General features: G+C 43.1%; 1 protein-coding gene across 1 annotated transcript in view; it reads right to left on the bottom strand.

Annotated features, from left to right (window-relative positions):
- Positions 1-22,318, bottom strand: part of LOC118565417 (adenylate cyclase type 2-like) — a 37,567-nt gene that overhangs the window by 7,416 nt on the left and 7,833 nt on the right. The window contains exons 2-12 of the mRNA XM_036145856.1: positions 22,188-22,310; positions 22,052-22,092; positions 21,005-21,085; positions 19,359-19,428; positions 18,278-18,375; positions 17,630-17,714; positions 12,980-13,120; positions 9,686-9,805; positions 7,879-8,063; positions 4,633-4,717; positions 1,563-1,721 (exon numbers count right to left, since the gene is read on the bottom strand). Coding sequence (XP_036001749.1) covers positions 1,563-1,721; positions 4,633-4,717; positions 7,879-8,063; positions 9,686-9,805; positions 12,980-13,120; positions 17,630-17,714; positions 18,278-18,375; positions 19,359-19,428; positions 21,005-21,085; positions 22,052-22,092; positions 22,188-22,310 — 1,188 coding nt within the window. The remainder of the gene's footprint in view (positions 1-1,562; positions 1,722-4,632; positions 4,718-7,878; positions 8,064-9,685; positions 9,806-12,979; positions 13,121-17,629; positions 17,715-18,277; positions 18,376-19,358; positions 19,429-21,004; positions 21,086-22,051; positions 22,093-22,187; positions 22,311-22,318) is intronic.

Below are 22,318 nucleotides of genomic sequence, written 5' to 3'. Positions count from 1 at the left end.
GGGATGCCAACAAAACCGCCCATGTTCTCATGCAGAATATGCACCGTGTCCCGTCTTTATTGACCAGAGACAGTGGGAACATGGAGTCTCCTCACCACTCCGGCTTTTTTCTTTTTTTTTTCACAGAATAATCCTCAGATTTTTCCTCCCCTCCCCAAAGTGGCTGCCACAGTTGGAACTGGGTCACCGAGGGAGGCGAGGGAGGCAGAGCTGAAGCCTGAAGTGAAAGGCACAGGTGCATTACAACACCTTTTAATTCACTGAGGCATAAGTCAGTCAATTTCCAGGCATCACCAGCCAACGATAAATGTTTCTTTATGCAGACAGGGGGATATTGCTCATTTTTCTTTCACTTCACGGTCTTTTAAGGCTGCACTGAATCAGGAACTGTAGAAGAAGGAGCTCAAGCCATTTTCTTCTACGCCTCAGGATTGCTTCGTCGGCTCCTCCTACAAATTCACCACACTCGATTAACAGCAAGTGTTTAGAGGTGCTGATATTTAACCGTTGTTAATGGTGCAGGAGTGGATGAGCCTGACTGGATGCAGCAGCATTTTTGTGCCGCTCCCCCCCCCTTGCAGGAAACGTAAAGTTGCACGATTACATTATTACAGTGGCTTTTTGCTGCCATAAAACTCCAAGATGCTGCATCATAAACTCACGCACACAGGAGAAAGAAAGCGGGAAAAGCAAGATGGCAGTCAAGAGGCAAATTGAAAAACGAGCTGTTGCTGGGAAACCGCATTACTTTGGATTCATTGAGCCGAGGTTTAAAGGTTATCTTTTTATAATTTGCTTTTAAAAGGCTGGACTTTTAAAGCGATTACGTAGTTATTCAGACTTTATAACAATCTGACAAAGTATTTCTTTGGATTTCATGTGTTTTTCCCACTCAGTCAGCCTAAAAAACTGCTATCAGCGGATGAAGATGATCTGATATTCATTTACAGGGCCACTCAGCTGCAACTTCTGGGCTCCTCTGATCACACGTCGCCGCTTCTTATTCCAGCGATTAAATCTGTAAAGAAGCGAGCACCCCCCCCAAAACGCAGACTGTGAAATCTCGGCCAGATGGTGCCACTCAGCAGTTGCAGACTGGGACGTTTTCTGCCACCAGGACCTGGAGGTATTCACCTCAGCAGTACTGGTCTACAAACAACACTGTTATCACAGTGAACAGGCACATCCGGGCGCTTCCCAAGCAGAAGCCCTAAATGAACAGCGAAGTAAAGAATCTGCTGAGGCAGGGAAATAGCGTTGGGTCTGGAGACAGGGACCTGTACAGCTGAAGAGAAGCATCAGAGAGGCCAGGGCAGACTACAGGCAGAGGACTGAGGAGGAATTCAGCAGAAACAACTTTTTCCAGATGTACCAGGAGAATTAAATGACAGTTGTCTGCAGACTTTTGCACAGTAATGTCCAGATGTTGTATACAGTATCTGCCTTATAAAAAATAAGATGACATCTAACTTAATGCCAAGGACGAACGTTTCATTTTCTTATTTGATCTGCGGTTTCTCCCAAACCTTAAAATGTGTGCAAAATCCAGAAACATCTGAAACCTCATTTTTCCAGTTGCGTCCCAGGAAGTGCTTGGCCACATGTGCCGGCAGGACGTTCTCCAGCAGGACCTGGTTGAGGTTCTCCATGGTTTCAATTTCCTCACACTCCCTCTTGAACTTGTCCCTCCACAAGAAGTCCAGCCGGCAGTAATACTCATTCTGTTACAGGAGGACAGAGAGGAGAGGGATAGCTGTGTTATCCCCCCCAGTGTTGTAACTTGTACCAAAACAAAGAAAAAAAAAACATAATACACATTTAAACATGAAAAGGGCAGACATAGGCAGAGCACCCTGCAAAGGTATTAATACCTCTTTAATATTCATAGGATTTTATGATACTTTAACATGAAGTATTACATAGTTGTGAAGGGGAAGTAAAATGATCCAAAGTTTTCTAAAAATTTAACAAATGAAAATCTCAAAGGTGTCCTGTGTATCTGTGCTCAGACTCTCCGAGTCAATACTTTGTATAAAACACCTTTAAATGCTAATTGCAGCCACAAGTCCTTTAAGGCACGTCTCTACCAGCTTTGCACATCTAGAGAATCACGTTTTTTGCCAGTTCTTCTCTACAAAATGGCTCAAGCTCAGTCCGATTGGATGGATTGTGTCTAAGAACAACCATCTTTAATCCTTGTCACACATTCTCTGTTAAATTGGGCACTTTGACTAGGCCATTCTAACACATATAAATAGACTCTGATGTAATCGATCCCACTGTAGCTTGCGGCAGTATGTTTAACGTTCACTATCCTGCTGGAAGGTGAACCTCTGCTCTAGCAGCAAACATTTTGCCTTTCTTCAAGCACGGTCTTGTATTTATGCATGTACGTATATGTTCACACATCCTCCTGTCAATGCTGCTCAACTTCCCTGTTCCAGCTGAAGCCACACATCCCCACAGCATCATGCTCCCACCAACATATTTCACCACTGACATAGTGTGTTAAGGGGAAAGTGGGGTCTTTATTTCCACCCAACCGATCTTTGGTCTCAATTGACCAGAGCACCTTCTTCTACATGTCCGCTGTGTCCTCTAACCGCAGATTTCTTATGTCTTTCCTTCAATAATGGCTCTCTTCATAGCCAATACTGGAGTGTATGATATGCCAACTGTGTCGTCCGCCTGAACTGTGGATCTCTGCAGCTCCTCCAGAGTTACCATGGCTGCTTCTCTGATTAATGCGGTCCTGTCAGCTTAGCTGGACGACCAGCTTTGATGACGACAACGACAATGATGATGGATTGAAAGCTACTCCTGAGACGGTCAAAAGCTAGACAGCAGTATTACCCCGACTAGTTTAAGGAGTATTGGAGTAAAGTGGGCTGAATACAAATCTACACATCAATTTTTAAGATGTTTGTGTGGATTATTAATCGCACCCTACTTTGTGTGTGCCTGTCACATACAATCCCCAAAGAAAGCCACTGGAGTTTGTGGTTGTAAGACGACGACAGAAGGCCAAAAGCGGTTTAGTTTGAACTGACCTCTGAGGAGCCGGTGCCTCAATAAAGCCCGTGGTGGCTCTCAGCTTCAGCTTATTGCTTCTCAGTGTCAGGCTGCCTAATTTCATTCTAATACATTGCAACTACAAGGCGACGGTGTTGGAATGCTTGATATTCATGGAAAAAATTAGAGTCCCAATAACAAGACAGCGAGACAATACGAGTAGCTGCGAAGTTATTACTCAAGGCAATAGTAGACAGACCTGTTTTGCATAAACATAGCTACTGCTTCCTTCTCCTTTTTTTTCTGCTTTTTGGTTACTCTTGCTCGAGGTACTTTTGAATACATCTGCATATGTTAGGAGGACTCATATACGAAGGTCAAGACATCCCGGGGTTGTGTGCGTTTGTGCCTCTGCTTCCTAAACGCACCATCCCTATATCTGAAGGCTAGAAGGTTCTGGTGGGTGGGCTCCTATACTGTGTGTGGGAGTGTCCTGGGAGATGTAGTTGGTTAGCCGGCCGAATGAGAAATAAATACAGTGAACCTAGAACCTGCAGCAAATCGAGAAGACTCCAGCACTGACGGAGGACGGAGGGCTCTTCTACCTTTGAGCTGTCCCAGGACGGATAACCGGCATTGTTCGGGCATGTGTGCACATGTAGATGAGGAGAGACTACCTCGATGCGTCCGGAAAGTAGGCCAAAAGAAATGGAGCTCATTCTAAATGCCGTTTAGAAAGCAGCTAAACGAGCCTGTAAATGAGTTTTGCTCCACTGTGCAATCTGTTCTTGAGGGATGAATTACTGATGCCGTTTCCCTTGTAACCTGATTTCTCCGCCCTCCGAAGAAAGTTCTGAGAAAGACCTCATTAGAGCTGATAAGAAATTTTGCAAGGAAAATTTGTTAATGACTCGCTTAGAGCGTGTAAAATCATTTCGAGCGCCGATGTGCACACTCTCCATCAACTGCTCAGGGCGGCGCCTCTCAACAGGCCCCCGTTTTTACATGTTCCAATAATTATTTTGACGCGGCACACTGCAGAACTTCGCTGTGGCAATTCCAACTAAAAAAGAGCTTTTAAGGGCGGCATCATGACAAGGAGGTCTAAACGTCCAAGTTGGGTCTCGTTAACTAACTCCCCCACTCTCTTTTCCTGACCCAGAACGCAAGGAGCCGATTGGGTGGTTCTCCCCAGGGAGCTCCAGATATGGGTCCAGAGCTCAAAGCACAGAACATCTGCTAAGAGTGCAGAGATGATAGATGTTACCCCTAAAAAAAGATTCAATTCCCCACAGAAGATCTGTGTCAGCAGAGTTAGGCTACCACACGGAGCGAGGACGGTGGCAGCGCACCAACACTACAAAGACAAACTGTCAGAAGACATATTTTGAATCATACACCGAATCCTTCAAAGAAAAGACAAAAAAAAAAAAAGAGCATATAAATATCCTGCTCCAAAGGAGTCAAAGTCATTTGAAATTCTCCTCTTGTACGCGTCTCTGCTTAGCCGGGGCTCAGGATGATCTTTGAATGCTGAATGACCTAATTGCATAGTTATGACTGCGGCAGAGAAATAAACTTTTATCATCAGTGGTTTCTTCGTGGGGACGCGCCACTCACCTGCCTTGCTAATACCAGCAGAGTGATGAAGAAGATGAACAACGACACAGAGCCCATGGTCTTCAGGTCCTTCAGGACTCCTGGCCTGAAAAAGATTTTAGAAAATGGTTATTCATGATTTCCATTTAGAAAGAGTGTTTTAACTGAAATGCAGATACCAATACCATAATGGCACAAAAAAAAAAAAAATCCATTCTTCACGCTCCCTTAGCCAAGAGGACAGCACTTTGCCGGTACCTACAGGTCTTCTTTTGGATCTACGCCAGGGGACTGTGGTGTCTACAGACGAAGCGTGAATTTGGTGTTTTTTTGTGTGTGTTTATTATTTCAGATGTTTGGGATCATCGTCTCACTGAAGGGACGACTCACGCTCAGGTTACTGATAGAGGTCCTAAGATTTTGACTCAAAGTCTCCTGATGCCATGCACTCCAGCAAACATTTTAGTATGAGGTTCTTCGCCACATGTTTACCGCCAGCATCTTATGTAAGGTGTGCCGCCCTGTGCTGAAGCTCTCTAACTTAAACAAGTTTTAAAGACGATGTAAAAGATTTTGAGCTCATTATAATCCTGCAACGATTTATCCGATGACGAGCGCTAGCCTTAAGGATACCAGACAATAAACATGCAACCATTACCACAGCTGAGGTGCCCTTTGCAAGGCACATTACCTCACCATTGATCCCTGGGCACTGTAGTCCTATCGGCCCCAGTTCTCTGCTCGTGCTCACGCATTCCTGCGTTTCTGTGAGCTTTTATCGCTCGGTGCTGTAAGGTGTTTACTCAGTCTCAGACGGGTCAAATGATGAGAACACATTTGGGTTTGTGTGGAGGAAAAAAAGCAAAACTCATAAATAAAGTTTCATCTTCCTAAGCATTAAATAAAGAGGGATTTTCCTACTGCAAATGTTTGTTGCCCTGGAGGTTGATTGCAGTGATATATTATTTTTATTATTATTCCAATGTTCTCTGTTGATGAAATAGTCGGTATCACAGGATTACAAGATCCCAGAAGTCCAGCTCTGTTTTCCAGAAAGTTCTTCCAGCTTTATGCATGATTTACCGTTATTAGTAAGGAAAACCTGCTAATCAAGTCCAATTCTTCTTTAAGGAAATAACTTTCTGCAACATCTGTAGACAAACATAAGATCCTAAGACCCTCGTTTACAAACCCCATCAGAATTTTGATCTTTTTGGAGCAAAGTCTGATTGCAATCACATGCTAATCAGCTGGTTTGAAGAAAGCCCCGCCACCATCATTTCATCATTATTCTTTCCTTACACCATTCCAAACCACTTGTTTGATGGTGGTGTTTTATTGTTTTTTTTTTTTTTTGCATTGTTTCATACTGTTAGATTTCAATATATATAGTATATCTGCCAGGGTATGTCTATGTATTCAAAAAGCAGATTAAGGGTAAATGGATTTTTATTTTTTTACATAAAATATGAGAACAACTTTTTTTATAACCAGCTTTAAAAACTGATTTACAACCAGTACAGATCTAAAAAGCTGAGTTTGTAAATACAACACATTTCTAAATCATGGCAATTTGTAACTAATTGAATTTCAGTGTTTAATTACCAGGACAATATGTCAATATTAATCTTAGCAGCCACCGGTTGATCATTAATTTTTTTTTATCCTGTGGTTTTAAACTGGCAATTAACATAAATGAGCCCAATTCTAAGAGTAGCTGGAACATGGGAATAGTCCACTTACTATAAAGCAGAAGGCAGCATTCAGATTCTTAGTCAGGCTTCGGATATGGTGCAAATCACACGTTTAGTATCACGTTCTAGCTCACACTGAGGTATTCTATCAACAAACCTTTTGAGCTCAGTTGTTGCCTCCAACAATCTGACCAAAATGGCTTCCATCTGTAAAAGCACTAAATGACAAGGTATCCTGGAGAGTGTCTGTGTATCTCATAATAACTGCGCGTCTAATCAAATGTGCAGTTTTTTGTAATTATGTCTTTGTTATTATTTGACTATTCGTCTAAATGCTTTTCTCCTATTATACTGTATCTCGGATCTGGACCGCTGTGTCTGCAATAGGGCACAAATAATAATAATAGTATCATTAATCCCCTTATTGCCTTAAGTTCTGAGGATTTATTTTGAATGATTCAGCCCCTTTTTCCTCGTTTCTTTTTCACCTCACCTCTTGTCTTTGAATTTTAATAAGACGAGTAGAAACAATGGGCGTTTATCTTTAATCATGATAACTCCTTAGGGAAAAAATATGTCATGATAGAACTAATTTAAAGGTCCTCCACACTCTGATCAAGTCCAGATAGTAGAATATAAATTCCAGAAAAACATTTTCCCTACTGAATAAATGTACCTGAATTACCTGTTGGATTTTAATTCAGAGGGACATTATGCAGCTTTAATAAATGATGATTTTTTTTAAGTTGTTTTTTTTTACCCAGTTTTACCAGTTTGTGGAGAGCTTTCTCAGCGTTAGGGACACGCCAATGCATCCTTATTTGAATGCCAGCTAATTCAATGCGATCCAACAGTATTTGCAGATTGTGTTAGTTTGCTCACAAGACACAACGCTGATGGAGCTAGAAATGTTTGCACGTACAGAAATAGATCATTTAACTGCATATTGTGCTGAGATGAAGTCGCGTTCCCTATGCTGCGTTACCAGAGCTGACTGAACTCTAACCACACACCCTTCTCTTATTTGTGACAGAAGTAGTGCCGACTGAAAAAAAAAAAAAAAATGTATTCATGCAAATGTTGACGTGTCAGAAATCAGATTTATCGGGCAGCCTCGGTCTATTTCCTTTTCATTTAGCACTTTTAGCATTCTTCCCATCTATTTGCAAGAAGCTGCACACTCCTCCTGCTTACAAAGCAAGGTGAGAAAGAGAAACAGAGAGGAATTCAGTTTTTTTCCCCTGCCAGCTTCTCTCAGTGCTAGGGAAACTTTCTACATGTTTTTTTTTCCTTTTTCTTTCTCCCCAGAGGCTGTCAGTCAAATGCAAAAACCGAATCCTTCTCCATCAACGCGAGCGGCATCATCTCTTTCTGCCACTCATCATCTCTGCTTTCCAGCAGTGGCGCTCGGCTGACAGCAGAATGGGACGCTGCCAACTCTGCTGCGGAGTTGTTTCTGAAGTCCCCGCTGCAGACTTACTCCTTTTAATGGGCTGGGGTTAAACTGATGCAGGCAGCCCGCAGGATCACAGCGGGGCCTGTTTTTTTTTTTTTTTAAGCAGATTACACCAACCTGTCTGACTTGTCCGCGGGGTACAGCGCTTTGTTGAATCCATCCAGCAGCGAGGCGTGAGTCTGCAGGATGATGATGTTGTAGATCACCACGGCGATCAGCATCACCACCATCTTCAGCTCATAGTTGATCCTCAGGAACACCGAGCACGAGACCAGGCCCAGGATACAGCAGTAGATAAAGTACTGAAGAAGGAGAATATAGTAGGAAACATCCTCTTAAATGAAGAAAACTAGGTGGGATATTTATTATACAGGTAATATGCTTTATGCTGCTTTGCACCAATTGTCCTTGGAGTTGATAAGGCGGTATGAAACTTCACTTCTCAGGTAGTTTGTCAAAAAATGTGTTTGTTCAAAATGAGAGAAATACATTAGGAGAGGCTCTATTTCAGGATATACAGGCACTTAAACTATTTCTCCAAAATATTAAAGCGCCATTTACTCTACTAAAATGACACACGTCCATAATTACTTTTTATAAATAAGACCCTGATTTCTATATTTACAATCTGTATCTGTATGACATATTGTCAATTTAGGCTCAAACAAACAAAAAAACACTGCATCTTTTATCCAATAATTAGCCAGGCCAACCATATTTATAAAGCCCTTTAAAAACAGCAGGGTCTGAACAAAAGGAAGGAATGATTTAATATGAAAATAAAAAACATGAAAATTTATAAGAAACAAGACAATTAAAAGTAGAAATGAAATAATCCAAGTAAAAGTAGAAACATAAAATGCAACACTGACAAGAAAAAAAAATGGCAGACAAAAGTCGCACAGAAATGTGAAGTAGAAGGAAGGTTTTCAACATTTTCCACAAATGGAGACGTCAAACCTGACGCCCGCAGCCCAGCTGGGACAGTTTGCTGGCGGGACAGCTATTCTTTGTTTACTCCACAATTCTGGTCGTCACGAAAGACCGACAAAACGGACACATAAGAAGTCATGTGTAAGAAAGTTCTCTGATCAGACGGGACCAAAACAGAGTTCTTCAGGCCTACACGCAAAATGGTATGTGTTGCAGAAATTGGCGCCTGACAGTGAAACATGGAGGTTGCTCCATCATGCTGTGGGGTGCTTTTCTACAGCAGAGACAGAAGAAGCTAGACAGCATTGATTGGATGATGGTACGTGCTGGTGCTGGTCATGGCATGGCAGCTGTCAGTCGGCCCCAGGGCAGCTGTGGCTACAATGTCGCTCACTACCATCAGCGTGTGGATGACTGAAGTAGTGGAAAGCGCTTTGAGGTCCCAAGGGTTTGATAAAGTGCTGTACAAGTGCAGTCCATTTATCATTTTGACTGGATGATGGATGGAGCTAAAGCTATGGGCGATCCTAGAGCATGCATAAGACTTGAGCCAGAGGTTGGGGGTTCACCTTCCAGCAGGACTGCAGCGGATGGTTCAGAACGTGTTAGAATGGTCCAGCTACGGGTCAGACCTAAACTCCCATTCAGAATCTACACAGCTGTTCATAGATGCTCTAAAACCAATAAAGAATGAGGAACGCTTGGCACCCAACTGTGCAAAGAAGTTAAAACAAAAGACAGGAGGCTTGCAGCCGAATGTTCTGAATACCAATGCAAGCTGCCATTTTCTAAAATCTAGAAGACCCTGTTCTGTTTTACTTCCACTTCACAATTATGCACCAACTCGTGTTTTTCTGTCACATAAAATCCAACCAAAACGCTGAGAAGTGGCTTCAGTGAAAGAGGAATCTGCAGGCCGAATCTGCACGAATCTGCAGGCCGGACCCAACCCGCAGCGCCCCTTCGTCGGGCCCGTGGCGGCGGCGCCTACCGGCAGGTAGAACTTGTTTCTCTCCTCCAGGCTGTCGGAGCGGCTGCTGTTGGACACGTTCACGGAGGGAGCGGCCGTTCGGATGTCCTCGGCAGATCCTCCGGGATCCTCCACGAAGAACTGACAAACAGACCAGAAGGGATCAAGAGTCAAACGTGTGCTGATTTACGCTATGTGGCAGTGCTGAGTCAGGATAAGCAGGTCCCACTGAAACGCAAAGACCGCAATGTTCCCATTTAAAAGTTTTTTCCTTTAAACTGTTCACCAGCCCTTGTCAGAAAGCAGTCATTGCAACCTGCAGCTCTGTGGCATATTTACCTTGTGTCAGTCAGCTGTTCGCTCAACAGATTAGTCTTATTCTGAGCTGATTTCAGCAGCTTACCGACAGTAAAAATTAATCCACTTAGAATAATCCTACTAGATGGGCTCAACCCGGCCATAATCACTGAAAATCAACCATAGAGTGAGTCCGCAGAGTGACTGCAGTTATTATTAAGCTCCAACTGGCCTGAGAGCTCCTCACTGCTCCTCTGAACGAGCTCAGAGACTCCGAGTCAATAATGAGGTCAAGATCAGCGGCGGAGCACCAGACCTCAGAAACGAACCGCTCCGCTCGGCTCAGAGGGCTGATTCACGGCTTCAAGCTGTTCCAGTTTAGCCCTGAAACTTTATGAAAACCGTCTCTTTGAATGTTGTTGCGGAGGTTTTGAAATATGTGACTGTTTAGCTTTCATCCTCGCTGCTGCTGCCGCTTTTGTTCTTGGCTACTCCGCTTCTCCTGCAGGTGTTCTGGCAGCCACATTCGCCGTCTCTGTTTGAATTCCTCTCCAAACGCCTGACTGTCACTTGAGAATTGTTCATTTTTTATTCCAGGAAGGCTTCGCCGCTGCACTAGAAGTTATAATTTAGACCCGACGATGCCAACCGAGTCTGCTGGAAGCACCGCCGGAACTGGTGGCAGGAAGTAAAACTTTCTTGTAACCATGAAAGTATCTGTGGCATGTCTGCTGCTCCCTATAATCTATCTATCTATCTATCTATCTATCTATCTATCTATCTATCTATCTATCTATCTATCTATCTATCTATATATATATATATATATATATATATATATATATATATATATATATATATATATATATATATATCCCTTTTAGATATTTCCATATCTAAAAGGGAAATGTATCAACCTGGATTCCTGTTCCTGTCAGACCTCTTAGGCATGAACGTCAGATTCATTTTAGTATCTTAATGTGTTATTCAAAGCAGTTTTCCTTGGTTGAAATAATGGAAAAACATTTTTTAGGGGGTTTAGAAGTTAATAATAATTTTTTGTTTTTTTTCTAATAGTGCTGTGAAAAACACATTTGACTCTCCAGATTTTATGTGCTTTTGCTTTTTCATCACACTCCGATGTTTTAGATCAAAAGAATTTTAATATCAAAAATAACTTGAGCAAACACAGAAACATTGTTTTCAAAGGATGGTTTCGTTTATTAAGGGGGGAAAAAAACCCCCCATCCAACTCATCCGGGCCTTATGTAGAAAAAGTATTGACTCATATGTTAAATCATGAATTAGCTGTTAATTGGTGCTGAGCGCAGTTTCAATTGCCACACCCAGTCCAAATTACTGCCTGACTTGTAGAATCCAGAAACCTCCTGAATACCTGCCACCCGTCTGACGACACAAAGTAGGCTAAAGGGACTTAAAACGCAACGACTGCAGCGAACCGCAGTGAGAGCCACGATCCGTAGATGGAGAACACATGGAACAGTGATGAACCCTCCCGGGAGTGACCTGGGCTATAAGGAAAAGGTTCAAATCCATGCTGAGCGAATTGAACAGAAGTGGTACTCCCTCACCGCACAAAGTTGATGGAATAACGACAATAGTACCTTTACCTCAGTCCTGAACAAACTTTGACTCAGGTGTTCCACCAAACACACAATGAAACTGGTTTCTGAATCTTTCTTTTTGAATTTAACTGAATTTTTTTTTTTTTTTTTAAAAAGAACAGTTCACATTAATAATTGAAAGACACAAGACTAATAATAAACCCACGGCCATGATGGGTGTACAGGACTGTCTCAGAAAATTAGAATATTGTGATAAAGTTCTTTATTTTCTGTAATGCAATTAAAAAACATGAAATGTCATACATTCTGGATTCATTACAAATCAACTGAAATATCGCAAGCCTTTTATTGTTTTAATATCGCTGATTATGGCTTACAGCTGAAGAAAACTCAAAAATCCTATCTCAAAATATTAGAATATTTCCTCAGATCAAGTAAAAAACAAATTTTTAACAGCAAAACAAAATCAAACATTTGAAAATGTCCATTAATGCACTCAGTACTTGGTTGGGAATCCTTTTGCACAGATTACTGCATCAATGCGGCGTGGCATGGAGGCAATCCGCCTGTGGCATTGCTGAGGTGTTATGGATGCCCAGGATGCTTCAATAGCGGCCTTTAGCTCATTTGCATTGTTGGCTCTGGTGTCTTTCAGCTTCTTCTTCACAATACCCCACAAATTCTCTATGGGGTTCAGGTCAGGGGAATTGGCAGGCCAATCAAGGACAGTAACGCCATGGTCAGTACACCAGTTACTGTGAGAATCTGATGTCGTCTCTTAACCACTACCATACTTGTGATTTAGTTTACTGAACCAAGCTGAGTGTTTTTCAAGGCTCAGGAAACCCTGCAGTGTTTCGAGTTAATTAGACGATTCAAGTGATGAGTTGAATAGCCTACTAGTATACTTTTTCACAATATTCTAATATTTTGAGATAGGATATTTGGGTTTCTTAAGCTGTACGCCATAATCAGCGGTATTAAAACAATAAAAGGCTTGCGATATTTCAGTTGATTTGTAATGAATCCAGAATGTATGACATTTCATGTTTTTTAATTGCATTACAGAAAATAAAGAACTTTATCACAATATTCTAATTTTCTGAGACAGTCCTGTATGTAAACCTCTGACTAGGAACGGCCATCGGACAGCCTCGCTGAAGACAAACAGAAGAGTCTTGTTATCACTTTATAGGAATTATTTATTCAGCCTCAGTTACCCTCTCTGGTTATGTTTACAGGTAGCGCTACAGTTTTTGATTTTGTGAAGCAGAAGCCACAGTTTATTGCATTCTGCGGCTATAAATATCACACAACCCGACGATATCGAGCGTGGATGTGCAGCCACTTGCCCATCATGCAACACACCCACGAGTCACAGAGGAAGAAAAAAAAAAAAACTCCATTCGCAACATTTTAAACAGCGTCTCACCATATTGAACACGGCCATCACCAGTATGAGAGCCGTGGTCGTCATGGTGAGGACCAATCGCAGCCAGGGGTTGTTGGTGACGATGATGCGCGAGGAAGCCGGGAGCCATGGCAGAGAGCAGAAGGACCCCTTTCCTCCCTGCTGTGGATTCAAGGAAAGAGGAGGAGTGACTCAAACGTGCACGGAAAGATGGGAGAGGCAGTGTAGAAACCTGGAGCATCTTTGTTTTAAAAAATAATATCCAAACACGGAATTCACAACCCCAAAATGCTGGAAGCATAAATCGACCAACTCACAACATCCTATAAACAGATTAGTTTGCACGCCTGGTGGAGATGTGTGAAAATAAATTCTTATTTGATTGCAGTAGCATAATCTCACCCTAAAAACATCCGATCTTAAATTGAGTACATTGATTCTGTTGGGAAAATCCATGTGGAGAAATAAATATTGATGTTGATTATAATTCCAGCGTGACATAAAGGAGGAGTATGTGTGAACAGCTTCAGTGCCACTGCTAGGCAGGGCGGAGGATCAGGGATGCTGCGGATCTCTTGTGCTTCCGAGGTCTAAGTTAGAACGCATTGCACCATGAACTCTTTGGGGACTTATTTAAATACAGATCAGATGAACTCACAGACTAATGTTTTCCCCACAGAACATTTTTCCCCCTACAGTTTTCAGTATGAGGTTATGGCACTGCAATCCAACCTGAATATGTTTCATCAGGCTTCCTATGCACCTTCACCAGGGCTGCCAATGAATGTGTGCTGCCCTGTGACTGCTGGACTGTAACTTATTTTATTTTCCTATCAAAGTTTGGAGTGAGTTTGTCATTTAAGTGTTATTCTGCATACGGTGTTACTTTTAAATTATTTTCCTGAGTCCAGAAGTGTGACTGTTACCTAATATTGCTCACTCTTCAACGCAGCACGCTCACGCCGCATGAGCTCGAATTGTTCTCACACCCTTAAATTGTTTTCCTTTTACAGGGAGCTTTTAAACAAGAAAGGGGGAACATTAGCGAAGCTCGGGATGTTTTTACTCTTAATCATTACCGTTTTTTTATTTTTATTGCTCGTAATTTTGAGAGCTGTCTTTCCGGCCTTCTCTTAGCAACAGCTCGGCTAATTTGGTCCGAGAGGACGCTTTCCCAGAAAACGGGTTTGATCGCAGTCAGCGTGTAATGAACTCTTCCACAGATGAACAGGGAATGTTCTTTAGCGGTAACGGGCCTCATTAATAATGACGTCCATGAAGCCAACCGGTCACGCGGAGATCAAACAGGCGCGCACTGTTTCAGACATGCCTCCTCGTTAGCCAATTAGCTGCTCCTTCAACGCTGACCACGGGCTCTTTCGCTGGGAGTACACAGGCTGTTAAATTGATTTGCAAGCTCATCAAACCTGATGTTTCGTTCCCGCCTTCTGTTTCTAATTAAGCAGCAAACGAGACCAACTCGGAGGGGGGGTCAGGACGGACCCAAGGTTGTTGGTAATCCTCCCAGCAATTAAAAGTGGCCCACTTTACTGGGCGATGCCACTCTCCCGAGGAGGGAGATGGAACTGGGGCTCTTGCTTCATCGATCGGCTGTAAAACTCCAGAGACAGGTGCGCACGTCGGCACGGAAAATGCCGCCGTCGCTCTCCCCAAAGCTGAATGGGAAACCATCGAAGTGAAGGGGAGCTTTGGCATGAATCGTTTCTGATTTTATTTGAATTTAAAACAAATACTTGTTAAACAGTTATTGATTTTCTGTGCCTGCCACAAGGACTATTTCAGTAGGAAAAATGTGGTTGGTGTAGAAAATGCAGGTAAAAAAATATATATGTTCAGTACATCTTTCCTGAAATCATGGACCTAAGAGTTTTTGTGCAATTGCAACAACTTTTTATTCTATTGTAACAGGGGCTATAGGTTTCAGAAAGTCTAATATTTAAGCGGAGAAGCATTAATAAAGATAAAAACAAGCAGCATGAAAGGGATAGAAACAACTTAAACCTAAGATAAGCCCTGGTGAGGCGGATTGCTGGCTGAGGATGGATGTGTGGGCAAAGATGGGAGACGGGAAGCTGGAAGCAAAGACAGCCACTCCGGCTAAGACTACACATAAAAGACAAACAAACAAACAGGCAATGAAGGGTTACAGGTTTTTTTTTCTCATTACAGCATTCAAAAGATAAAAAATAATTAAAAGGATTAAGATTCAAAGGTCTGTGTCAGCGTCCGAGGGCTTTGGTATCAGTCCCTTTACGTGTAGTACTGTAGATCCATGTTATGTCAACTAGTTGTCCTTCATGAGTCACAGATAACAAATAATGAGGTAATAAGGTGCTTTGTGCAATCATGATTTAAGGCTTCATATACAGAAATGTGCATTTATAGATTCTGAGATAATAGTGTGCAGCAGGCAGTAACATTAAGTGATTGTAACGTATGACGGGTTAAAGTGTTGGACTGCAGTCTCCCATCAGGGGGCGATTGCCCTCACAGCTTTTAGGAAGAAGCTTTTCATAAATTGATTTGTTTTGGCCTTGAGGCTTCTGAAGCGTTTACCTGATGGGAGAGGGGCGAACTGTGCACAAAACAAAAAAAAAGCTACTCCAAATATTGCAGAAAACTAAAGAATTCCTTTGAATTACACAACACATTATGCACTATATTGCTAAAACTATTGGATAATCTCTCCAAATCGTTGTATTCAGGTGTTCCGATCACTTCCAGACCCATCCTGCAGAAAGGTGTGGCTGGAAATGAAAAGTGATCAACTACTGGGCCGCCTTAGAGGATGGGTGAAGAGGAACACAAAAAAAAACAACCCCCATCCTAGGAGAATGGAGCAAAATAAAACCACTTTTGATCTGCGCGCAAGAAGGTTTTAATCGGAGCTTTTTGAAAAATAAAAGCAACAAATAAAAGGTGGCACTGGATTTACAATCCGCTAAAGTCCACAGGGTTGTTTAGAAATAAAGCGCGTGATATATGGAGCTCATCTAAAGTCAAACCAAAGGTTAACACGTTACATTTCCCTGATGATGATGATGATGATGATGATGATTACTGTCGCTTCAGTACCTTCATCACTCTTTCTGATTTAGAAATTAAACAAAGAGAGAGATGTTTTAAAAAGTTATTGTAAACACAAAGAACATCTGGAAAGCAATAAGAGACCAGCCTCAAAGTTTGAGCTGGAATCCCCCGGTACAGTCTTCCCTTATCTTTCACAGCACTTTCTAAGATGACAGCGCTGCTTACGGCCAAATAATTAATGAGCGCCTGAGGTTTCATCTCATGATAGTACAAAATAACGTGTCGAGGGGTGACATTTGACTTGAGCCTTATGCAGCGATTTCCACACATCCAAAGGGGCCGATGTGGAGATCGGCGGCCAACGCATGAAATCATTTATTTATGAGACTTGCTCTTCGTGGGCTCCCAGTTTCTGAATGAATGCGGAGCAGATTCCTTTATGTGCTGCGTCCAGTGGGTGGATTTTTCGCAAGTCCTGCAAACCTTTCAATGTGTTCAAATGGGGAAGCTGACACTAGAGGAATCCACGCTCGCAGAGCAAGAGGCAAGAAACCGTAGACGATACAGCTCCAACAGCGGCATATGCAAACATCTGTGTCTGTCTGCACACCTGTAAAAAACATTTAGTGACGGGAAGAGAAGATGAAACGCCTAAAGCTACAAGTCTTTAACATTTTTATGCGAGTTCAAATAGCTTTTTTATTTTTTATGTGGTTTTACGATTGCAAAGGAAACAACAGGCAACCATCCAGGAAGCTACAGTGTCCTGAAAACGTCTTTACAAATAAGAATGAATGAGATAAACCACATAATTGTGATGTGAAAGAAAAAATATATATAGATGACATCTGCATTCAGCTCCCTCTTCCATGATAGCCCTAGCTCTCCTTCCTTTTCACTTAAAAACCCCCATCTCTCTCTCTCTCCCTCTATATCTATCTATCTATCTATCTATCTATCTATCTATCTATCTATCTATCTATCTATCTATCTATCTATCTATCTCTATAGATCTATCTATCTATCTCTATAGATCTATCTATCTCTATAGATCTATCTATAGATCTATCTATCTAGCTATATATCTATCTATCTATCTATCTATATATCTCTATAGATCTATCTATCTATATATCTCTATAGATCTATCTATCTATCTCTATAGATCTATCTATCTATCTATATATCTCTATAGATCTATCTATCTATCTATATATCTCTATAGATCTATCTATCCAACTCTATAGATATAGTCTATATATCTATCTAGATCTATCTATCTCTGTAGATATAGATAGATAGATCTATAGATCTAGATAGATAGATAGATAGATAGATAGATAGATAGATAGATAGATAGATAGATAGATAGATCTATAGAGATATATAGATAGATAGATTATTCTTTTGTTTTTTTTATGTAGCCAGTTGTACCCAGTGGGGGCTTTTGTTAGCGCACATTTAGATCAGGTGTTTCAAAACTTTTGTAAGCCATTACCAGTGGTGTATGTGTGTGTGTGTGTGTGTGTGTGTGTGTGTGTGTGTGTGTGTGTGTGTGTGTGTGTGTGTGTGTGTGTGTGTGTGTGTGTGTGTAACCAGTGGAGGAACGTGCATACCCACCAGAATGTGACCAGCGAAGCAGAGGAGGAGGATCAGAGCCAGCAGCAGGAATGTCAGGCCAAAAGAGATCCCCAGCACAGCAGTTCTGCAACACAAACACACTCAGCAGAGCCATCCAGGGCCACACAACGGTGACAAAGTTCCTGCGGCTCCCCGCCAGAGCTGCAATCCATTCACGCTAATGGGACACAATAGGGGGATTTTAGGGAATCTTCAAAAACAAAAGCTCTCGACATGTGCATTCCTTCTGTTTAAGCGACGATACTGCGTGTCACAAGTGAAATATACCTGCCATAAAGCAGATGAGGTAATGTCTCAACGTGCGGAGCAATGTGGTGACGGGGCAGGATGGGAGCGAGACAAAAATTAGAAAATCAATGGCCTCTCAGAAGCAGAATTACACCTTTTGGCTCGGAGAAGCGGTAAATTAGCATGGCCGCGAGTCTCTCTCCTCGCCGGCGAGGTGACGCCACGCTTTGATTCACCTGATCTATAATCACCGACAGACACGGCGCCCTTTCATCTCCATCGGCGTTTTTTTAAACACCCTGCCTCTCTCCTTCCAGCCAGGTCCCGCTGATGAGACAGCCGGCCTCACATAGCTTTTGCGCATCGGCCGCTGGCGGAGCAAGAGGGCTGCAGACTTACTTGGGCAAGACGAGGATCTGCACGATGAATATGCAGCAGAATATGAGGCAGGCGCAGGTGACGTAGTACTTGAAGGCAGGTAACGTGGTGGATCTGTACTGTTGAGAGAGGATAGATACATGATATATACAACAAGACTGTTCTGGACAGCCAGCAGGAAGAGACAGACACTTCCACATTACAAGCACACGCTGAATGTTTTATTGCCACTTTGCGTAATACAGAACCAAAGCAGCTAAAGTCGTGCATCACTGGGGGGGGGGGGGGAAGAGGAAGCGAAACGATGCGGGGTTTTCTGAATTTATTTACAACTAAAAATCTGAAAAGGACCCCCTTTTATCTGCTACCCCCTAAATAAAATCCAGGGCAAAAGGTTCACATTTCAGCAGGGCAACAACCCCCCAAACGTGAAGCCAGAGCTACAATAAATGGTTTAGATGGAAGCATATTCCTGTCCAGCCCTAGATCTGACTGACAATCGGTGGCAAGGTGTTGTCGGACACTTTCAGTCCAATCTGACTGAGCCGGAGCCATTTCTGTAAGAGAAATGAAAGAGAGATGAGTCCGTCTCTGAATGCTGGTAGAGATATATCCCCCCCCCCCCAAAGAACACTTTCAGCTGGTACTGCGCTGAAAAGTGGTTCTGCAAAACGAATGACTCGGGCTGCCAGAACACTTGCCAGGTTTTCATGGAGAGAAAAAAAGACAAAAAAAAAAGGTTAAAATCCACTTGCTTCCTCCCACTTGGCTGTTATATGCTACTGTATGTTGGTCTGACAGATCATCTACCAAAAATGACACAAGGTTTTGGGGGTATTGACAGGGTAAAGTGGGAAAAGGTTTTTGGCGGGTATGAAAGCGTTTAGCTAGGCGTTGTGGGGCAAATTTAAAAATGTGTTTAAAATTCAATGAGGCGGAAGCGATCTAAAACGTTCCCAGGAGCACGGTTACTTTGGAGTAAAGTTTCAAAGTAAGACGACAAAGTTGATGGGAGTGTCTGACAATCCTGCAGAGTCTCTGTGACAAATCGTTTATTTATTCGACATGATTCCATCGATTCGTCGTGTATGTGTTCGCCTACCTCTTTCTCCAAAGCTTTGTTGTGAAAGAACAAGGAGATCCGCTGGATGTCCTCGGACTTCAGCCACTGTCTGGAAACACGATGGAAGCAGACAGACCAGAGGAGAGCCAGTCATTCCCCCTGACACCTTATTTACCAGCTGGGACGGTATAGATGGAGGGCATTTCACCTACACTCTGTCTCCGGAGGAATCCCCATAAAGACACTGCCAAGTGAGTTTGTAAACTTAACTCATGTGAAGATGGAGTTTAGGCTCTTTTTTTGGTCGATGTTTCGATGATTTAATAAGTGATGTGCCTGCTGTGACGCAGCAATAAGGTCTCTGGCGGTCACATGTACAGCGGGGCTAAAATGTACTTAGTCAGCCAGTTCTCCTGCTTCTGTAATTTTCATCACGCACTTCAACTATGAGACAAAACGAGAAAGAAAAAAATCCAGGAATTCCCATTGTAGGATAAAAAAATAATAATAATTTAACTGTCAATTATGGTGAAAAAACAAGCAAGATGCCTGGCCCTGACAGAGCTGTAACTTCTTCTTTAAGAAGCTCTTCTGTCCTCCACCTGTTACCTGCATTAATGGCTCCTGTTTGAACTCATCTGTATAAAAGGCATCTGTCCACAGCCTCAAAGAGTCAGACTCCAAACTGAACCGTGGACCAGGACCACAGAGCTGTCGAAGGACACCGGAAAGAAAACTGTAGACCTGCACCAGGCTGGCAAGAGTGAATCTACAACAGGCTGCAGGTTGGTGTGAATAAATCAACTGTGGGAGCGACTGGAAGAAAATGGAAGACATACACGACCATTGACGATCTCCCTTGGTCTGGGGCACCACCTAAGATCTCATCCTGTGGGGTTAAAATGAAACTCAACTCGCCGTGTTTGGAGTAAGAAGATTGCTGAGTTGCATCCCAAGACCACCGTACCTGCTGTGAAGCATAGTGGGTGGAACCATCATGCTGAGGGGCTGCTTCTCGGCAAAGGGCCCAGAACGACTGAGCCGTGTTAAGGGAGGAATGAACCATGTATCGTGAGATTTTAAGCCAAAACCTCCTTCCGTCAGAGAGAGCAGAAGGAACGTGGCTGGGTCTTCCAGCACGACAGTGACCCCAGACACACCGCTCGGGCAACGAAGGAGCGGCTCTGAAGGTCCTGGAGTGGCCCAGCCGTCCTCCAGACCTCAGCCCCGTAGAAGATTTGTGGAGGGAGTGGAAAGTCCTTGCTGCCCAGCGGCAGCCCCAAAAACATCACTTCTCTAGTAGTTCTCAGCACTTTGAATCGTCTTGGTATTTTGTTACGTCTTTAAAAATCCTACAATGTGATTTACCTGGATTTTTTTCCCCTCATTTGTCCCTATGAAGAAAATGACAGACCTCTCTCATCTTTCTGAGTAGGAGAACTCGCCCCACTGTTAGGCACAGATCTACATTGTTGAGGTGCGCCTTTCTGAGGACTTCTCTTTGTACTTCAGAACACATTAGAAGATTATCTCTTTGTACTTTTTAAACGACTCTAAAACAAACTTTGTGTTTCTTTTCTGTTCAGAAAGGAAGTGGCTTTCGGTTTTCCTTACATCCCAGACTTTGTCAGAGGCAAATGTTCATGCGGCACAGAGGAGGGCTTTGCAGCAGAGACGGAGCTTACTTCTGTGAGTTGATGCCATCAATGGTGCGGATCATTCGCTCGTTGAGTTCTTCCTCAAACCGTTTCCTCTGAGACTTGGATCTTCGGTTTAAGGGAAAGAATGTAGCGGTTAAAAGCAGCAAAAGCTTTTAACCGCTTTTAAAGCAAAAGAAGAAATGTCAACAAACATCGGTGGAGTTCCTTGGGATTTGCATGTCACTGACCAACAAATATATAGCGAAAATGAAAAATAACTACCTGAAAAGTGTGGTGTGCCTTTGTATTCCACCCCAGACATCTTTTGCTGCCGTTACACATTTTAAGTCTGCTGTAGTATGTCTCTAGCAGCTTTGCACATCTAGAGACAGGACTTCTTTTTGCCCATTCTCCGTTGCATAACAGATCAGCAGGAGTCAGATTGAGACGGTGATTTCTGTCTGGGATTTGTTAATCAACTTGTTGATCACAGTGATCTTTATGGGCCTCATAATAAAGATGTCTATGTTTACGAACCTTGGGCAGAAGGAGCGCTTGCTCATCTGCCATGTTTTTCCGCACAGGACTGTCCGCAAACTTATGAATTTTCCTAGGCGCGCGGTACGGAAACCTTTGGTGCGCGGAAGCCAAAATATATGTAATATGACTGAAAAACACCACCTCACTAATCTATACTCGTTGGTTGCTCCATCACGTTTAGTCTTGATTGCCTGCCGAGCTGCGTCTCGGTGTATGGGGAGTGTTGGGCTAGTGGTTAGAGCACTCAGAGAAGGATGCAAGTACCCGGTTCGATCCCCAGCGCCTGCACTCTGGGTCCCTGAGCAAGACCCTTAACCCCTGATTGGTCCCCGGGCACCACATGGCAGCCCACTGCTCCCCAAGGGTGATGGGTTAAAAGCAGAGAACAAATTTCGTTGTAATGTATGTTTCAATGACAATAAAGATGATATCACAATTACTATTACTGATAAAATACATAAGTTGGTGTTTGCAATGTGGAAAATCCCCGCGATGTGAGTACATTTTTATCGCTGCTGCGTGCGGCGGGAACAGGAATAACGCCCGTCTCACCTTTCTCGTCGTTGGAAGTAGTACTGCCCCATGGGAACGTCCTGGAACATGAAACGCATTCGCAGTGAGAAGCGGATCCTTCGCGGACGGGCGAGGCGAAGACGAACGGAGCGAGACAGACGCGGATCACACTCACCGTGGTGTTGATCTTGCCGTTGTCTGCAGTCATGCTGTCTCGATGGTGGAGGTTGGCGAAGGGTTGGGCTGCTCCCCAGGACTCCAGGTATTGGGTCATCCTGACCGACGCCCTCATCTTCCCCTCCCCCC

The sequence above is a fragment of the Fundulus heteroclitus genome, chromosome 13 (genome assembly GCF_011125445.2).
Source record: "Fundulus heteroclitus isolate FHET01 chromosome 13, MU-UCD_Fhet_4.1, whole genome shotgun sequence".
NCBI lineage: Eukaryota > Metazoa > Chordata > Actinopteri > Cyprinodontiformes > Fundulidae > Fundulus > Fundulus heteroclitus.
This window is presented reverse-complemented; position numbering and strand designations above follow the sequence as displayed.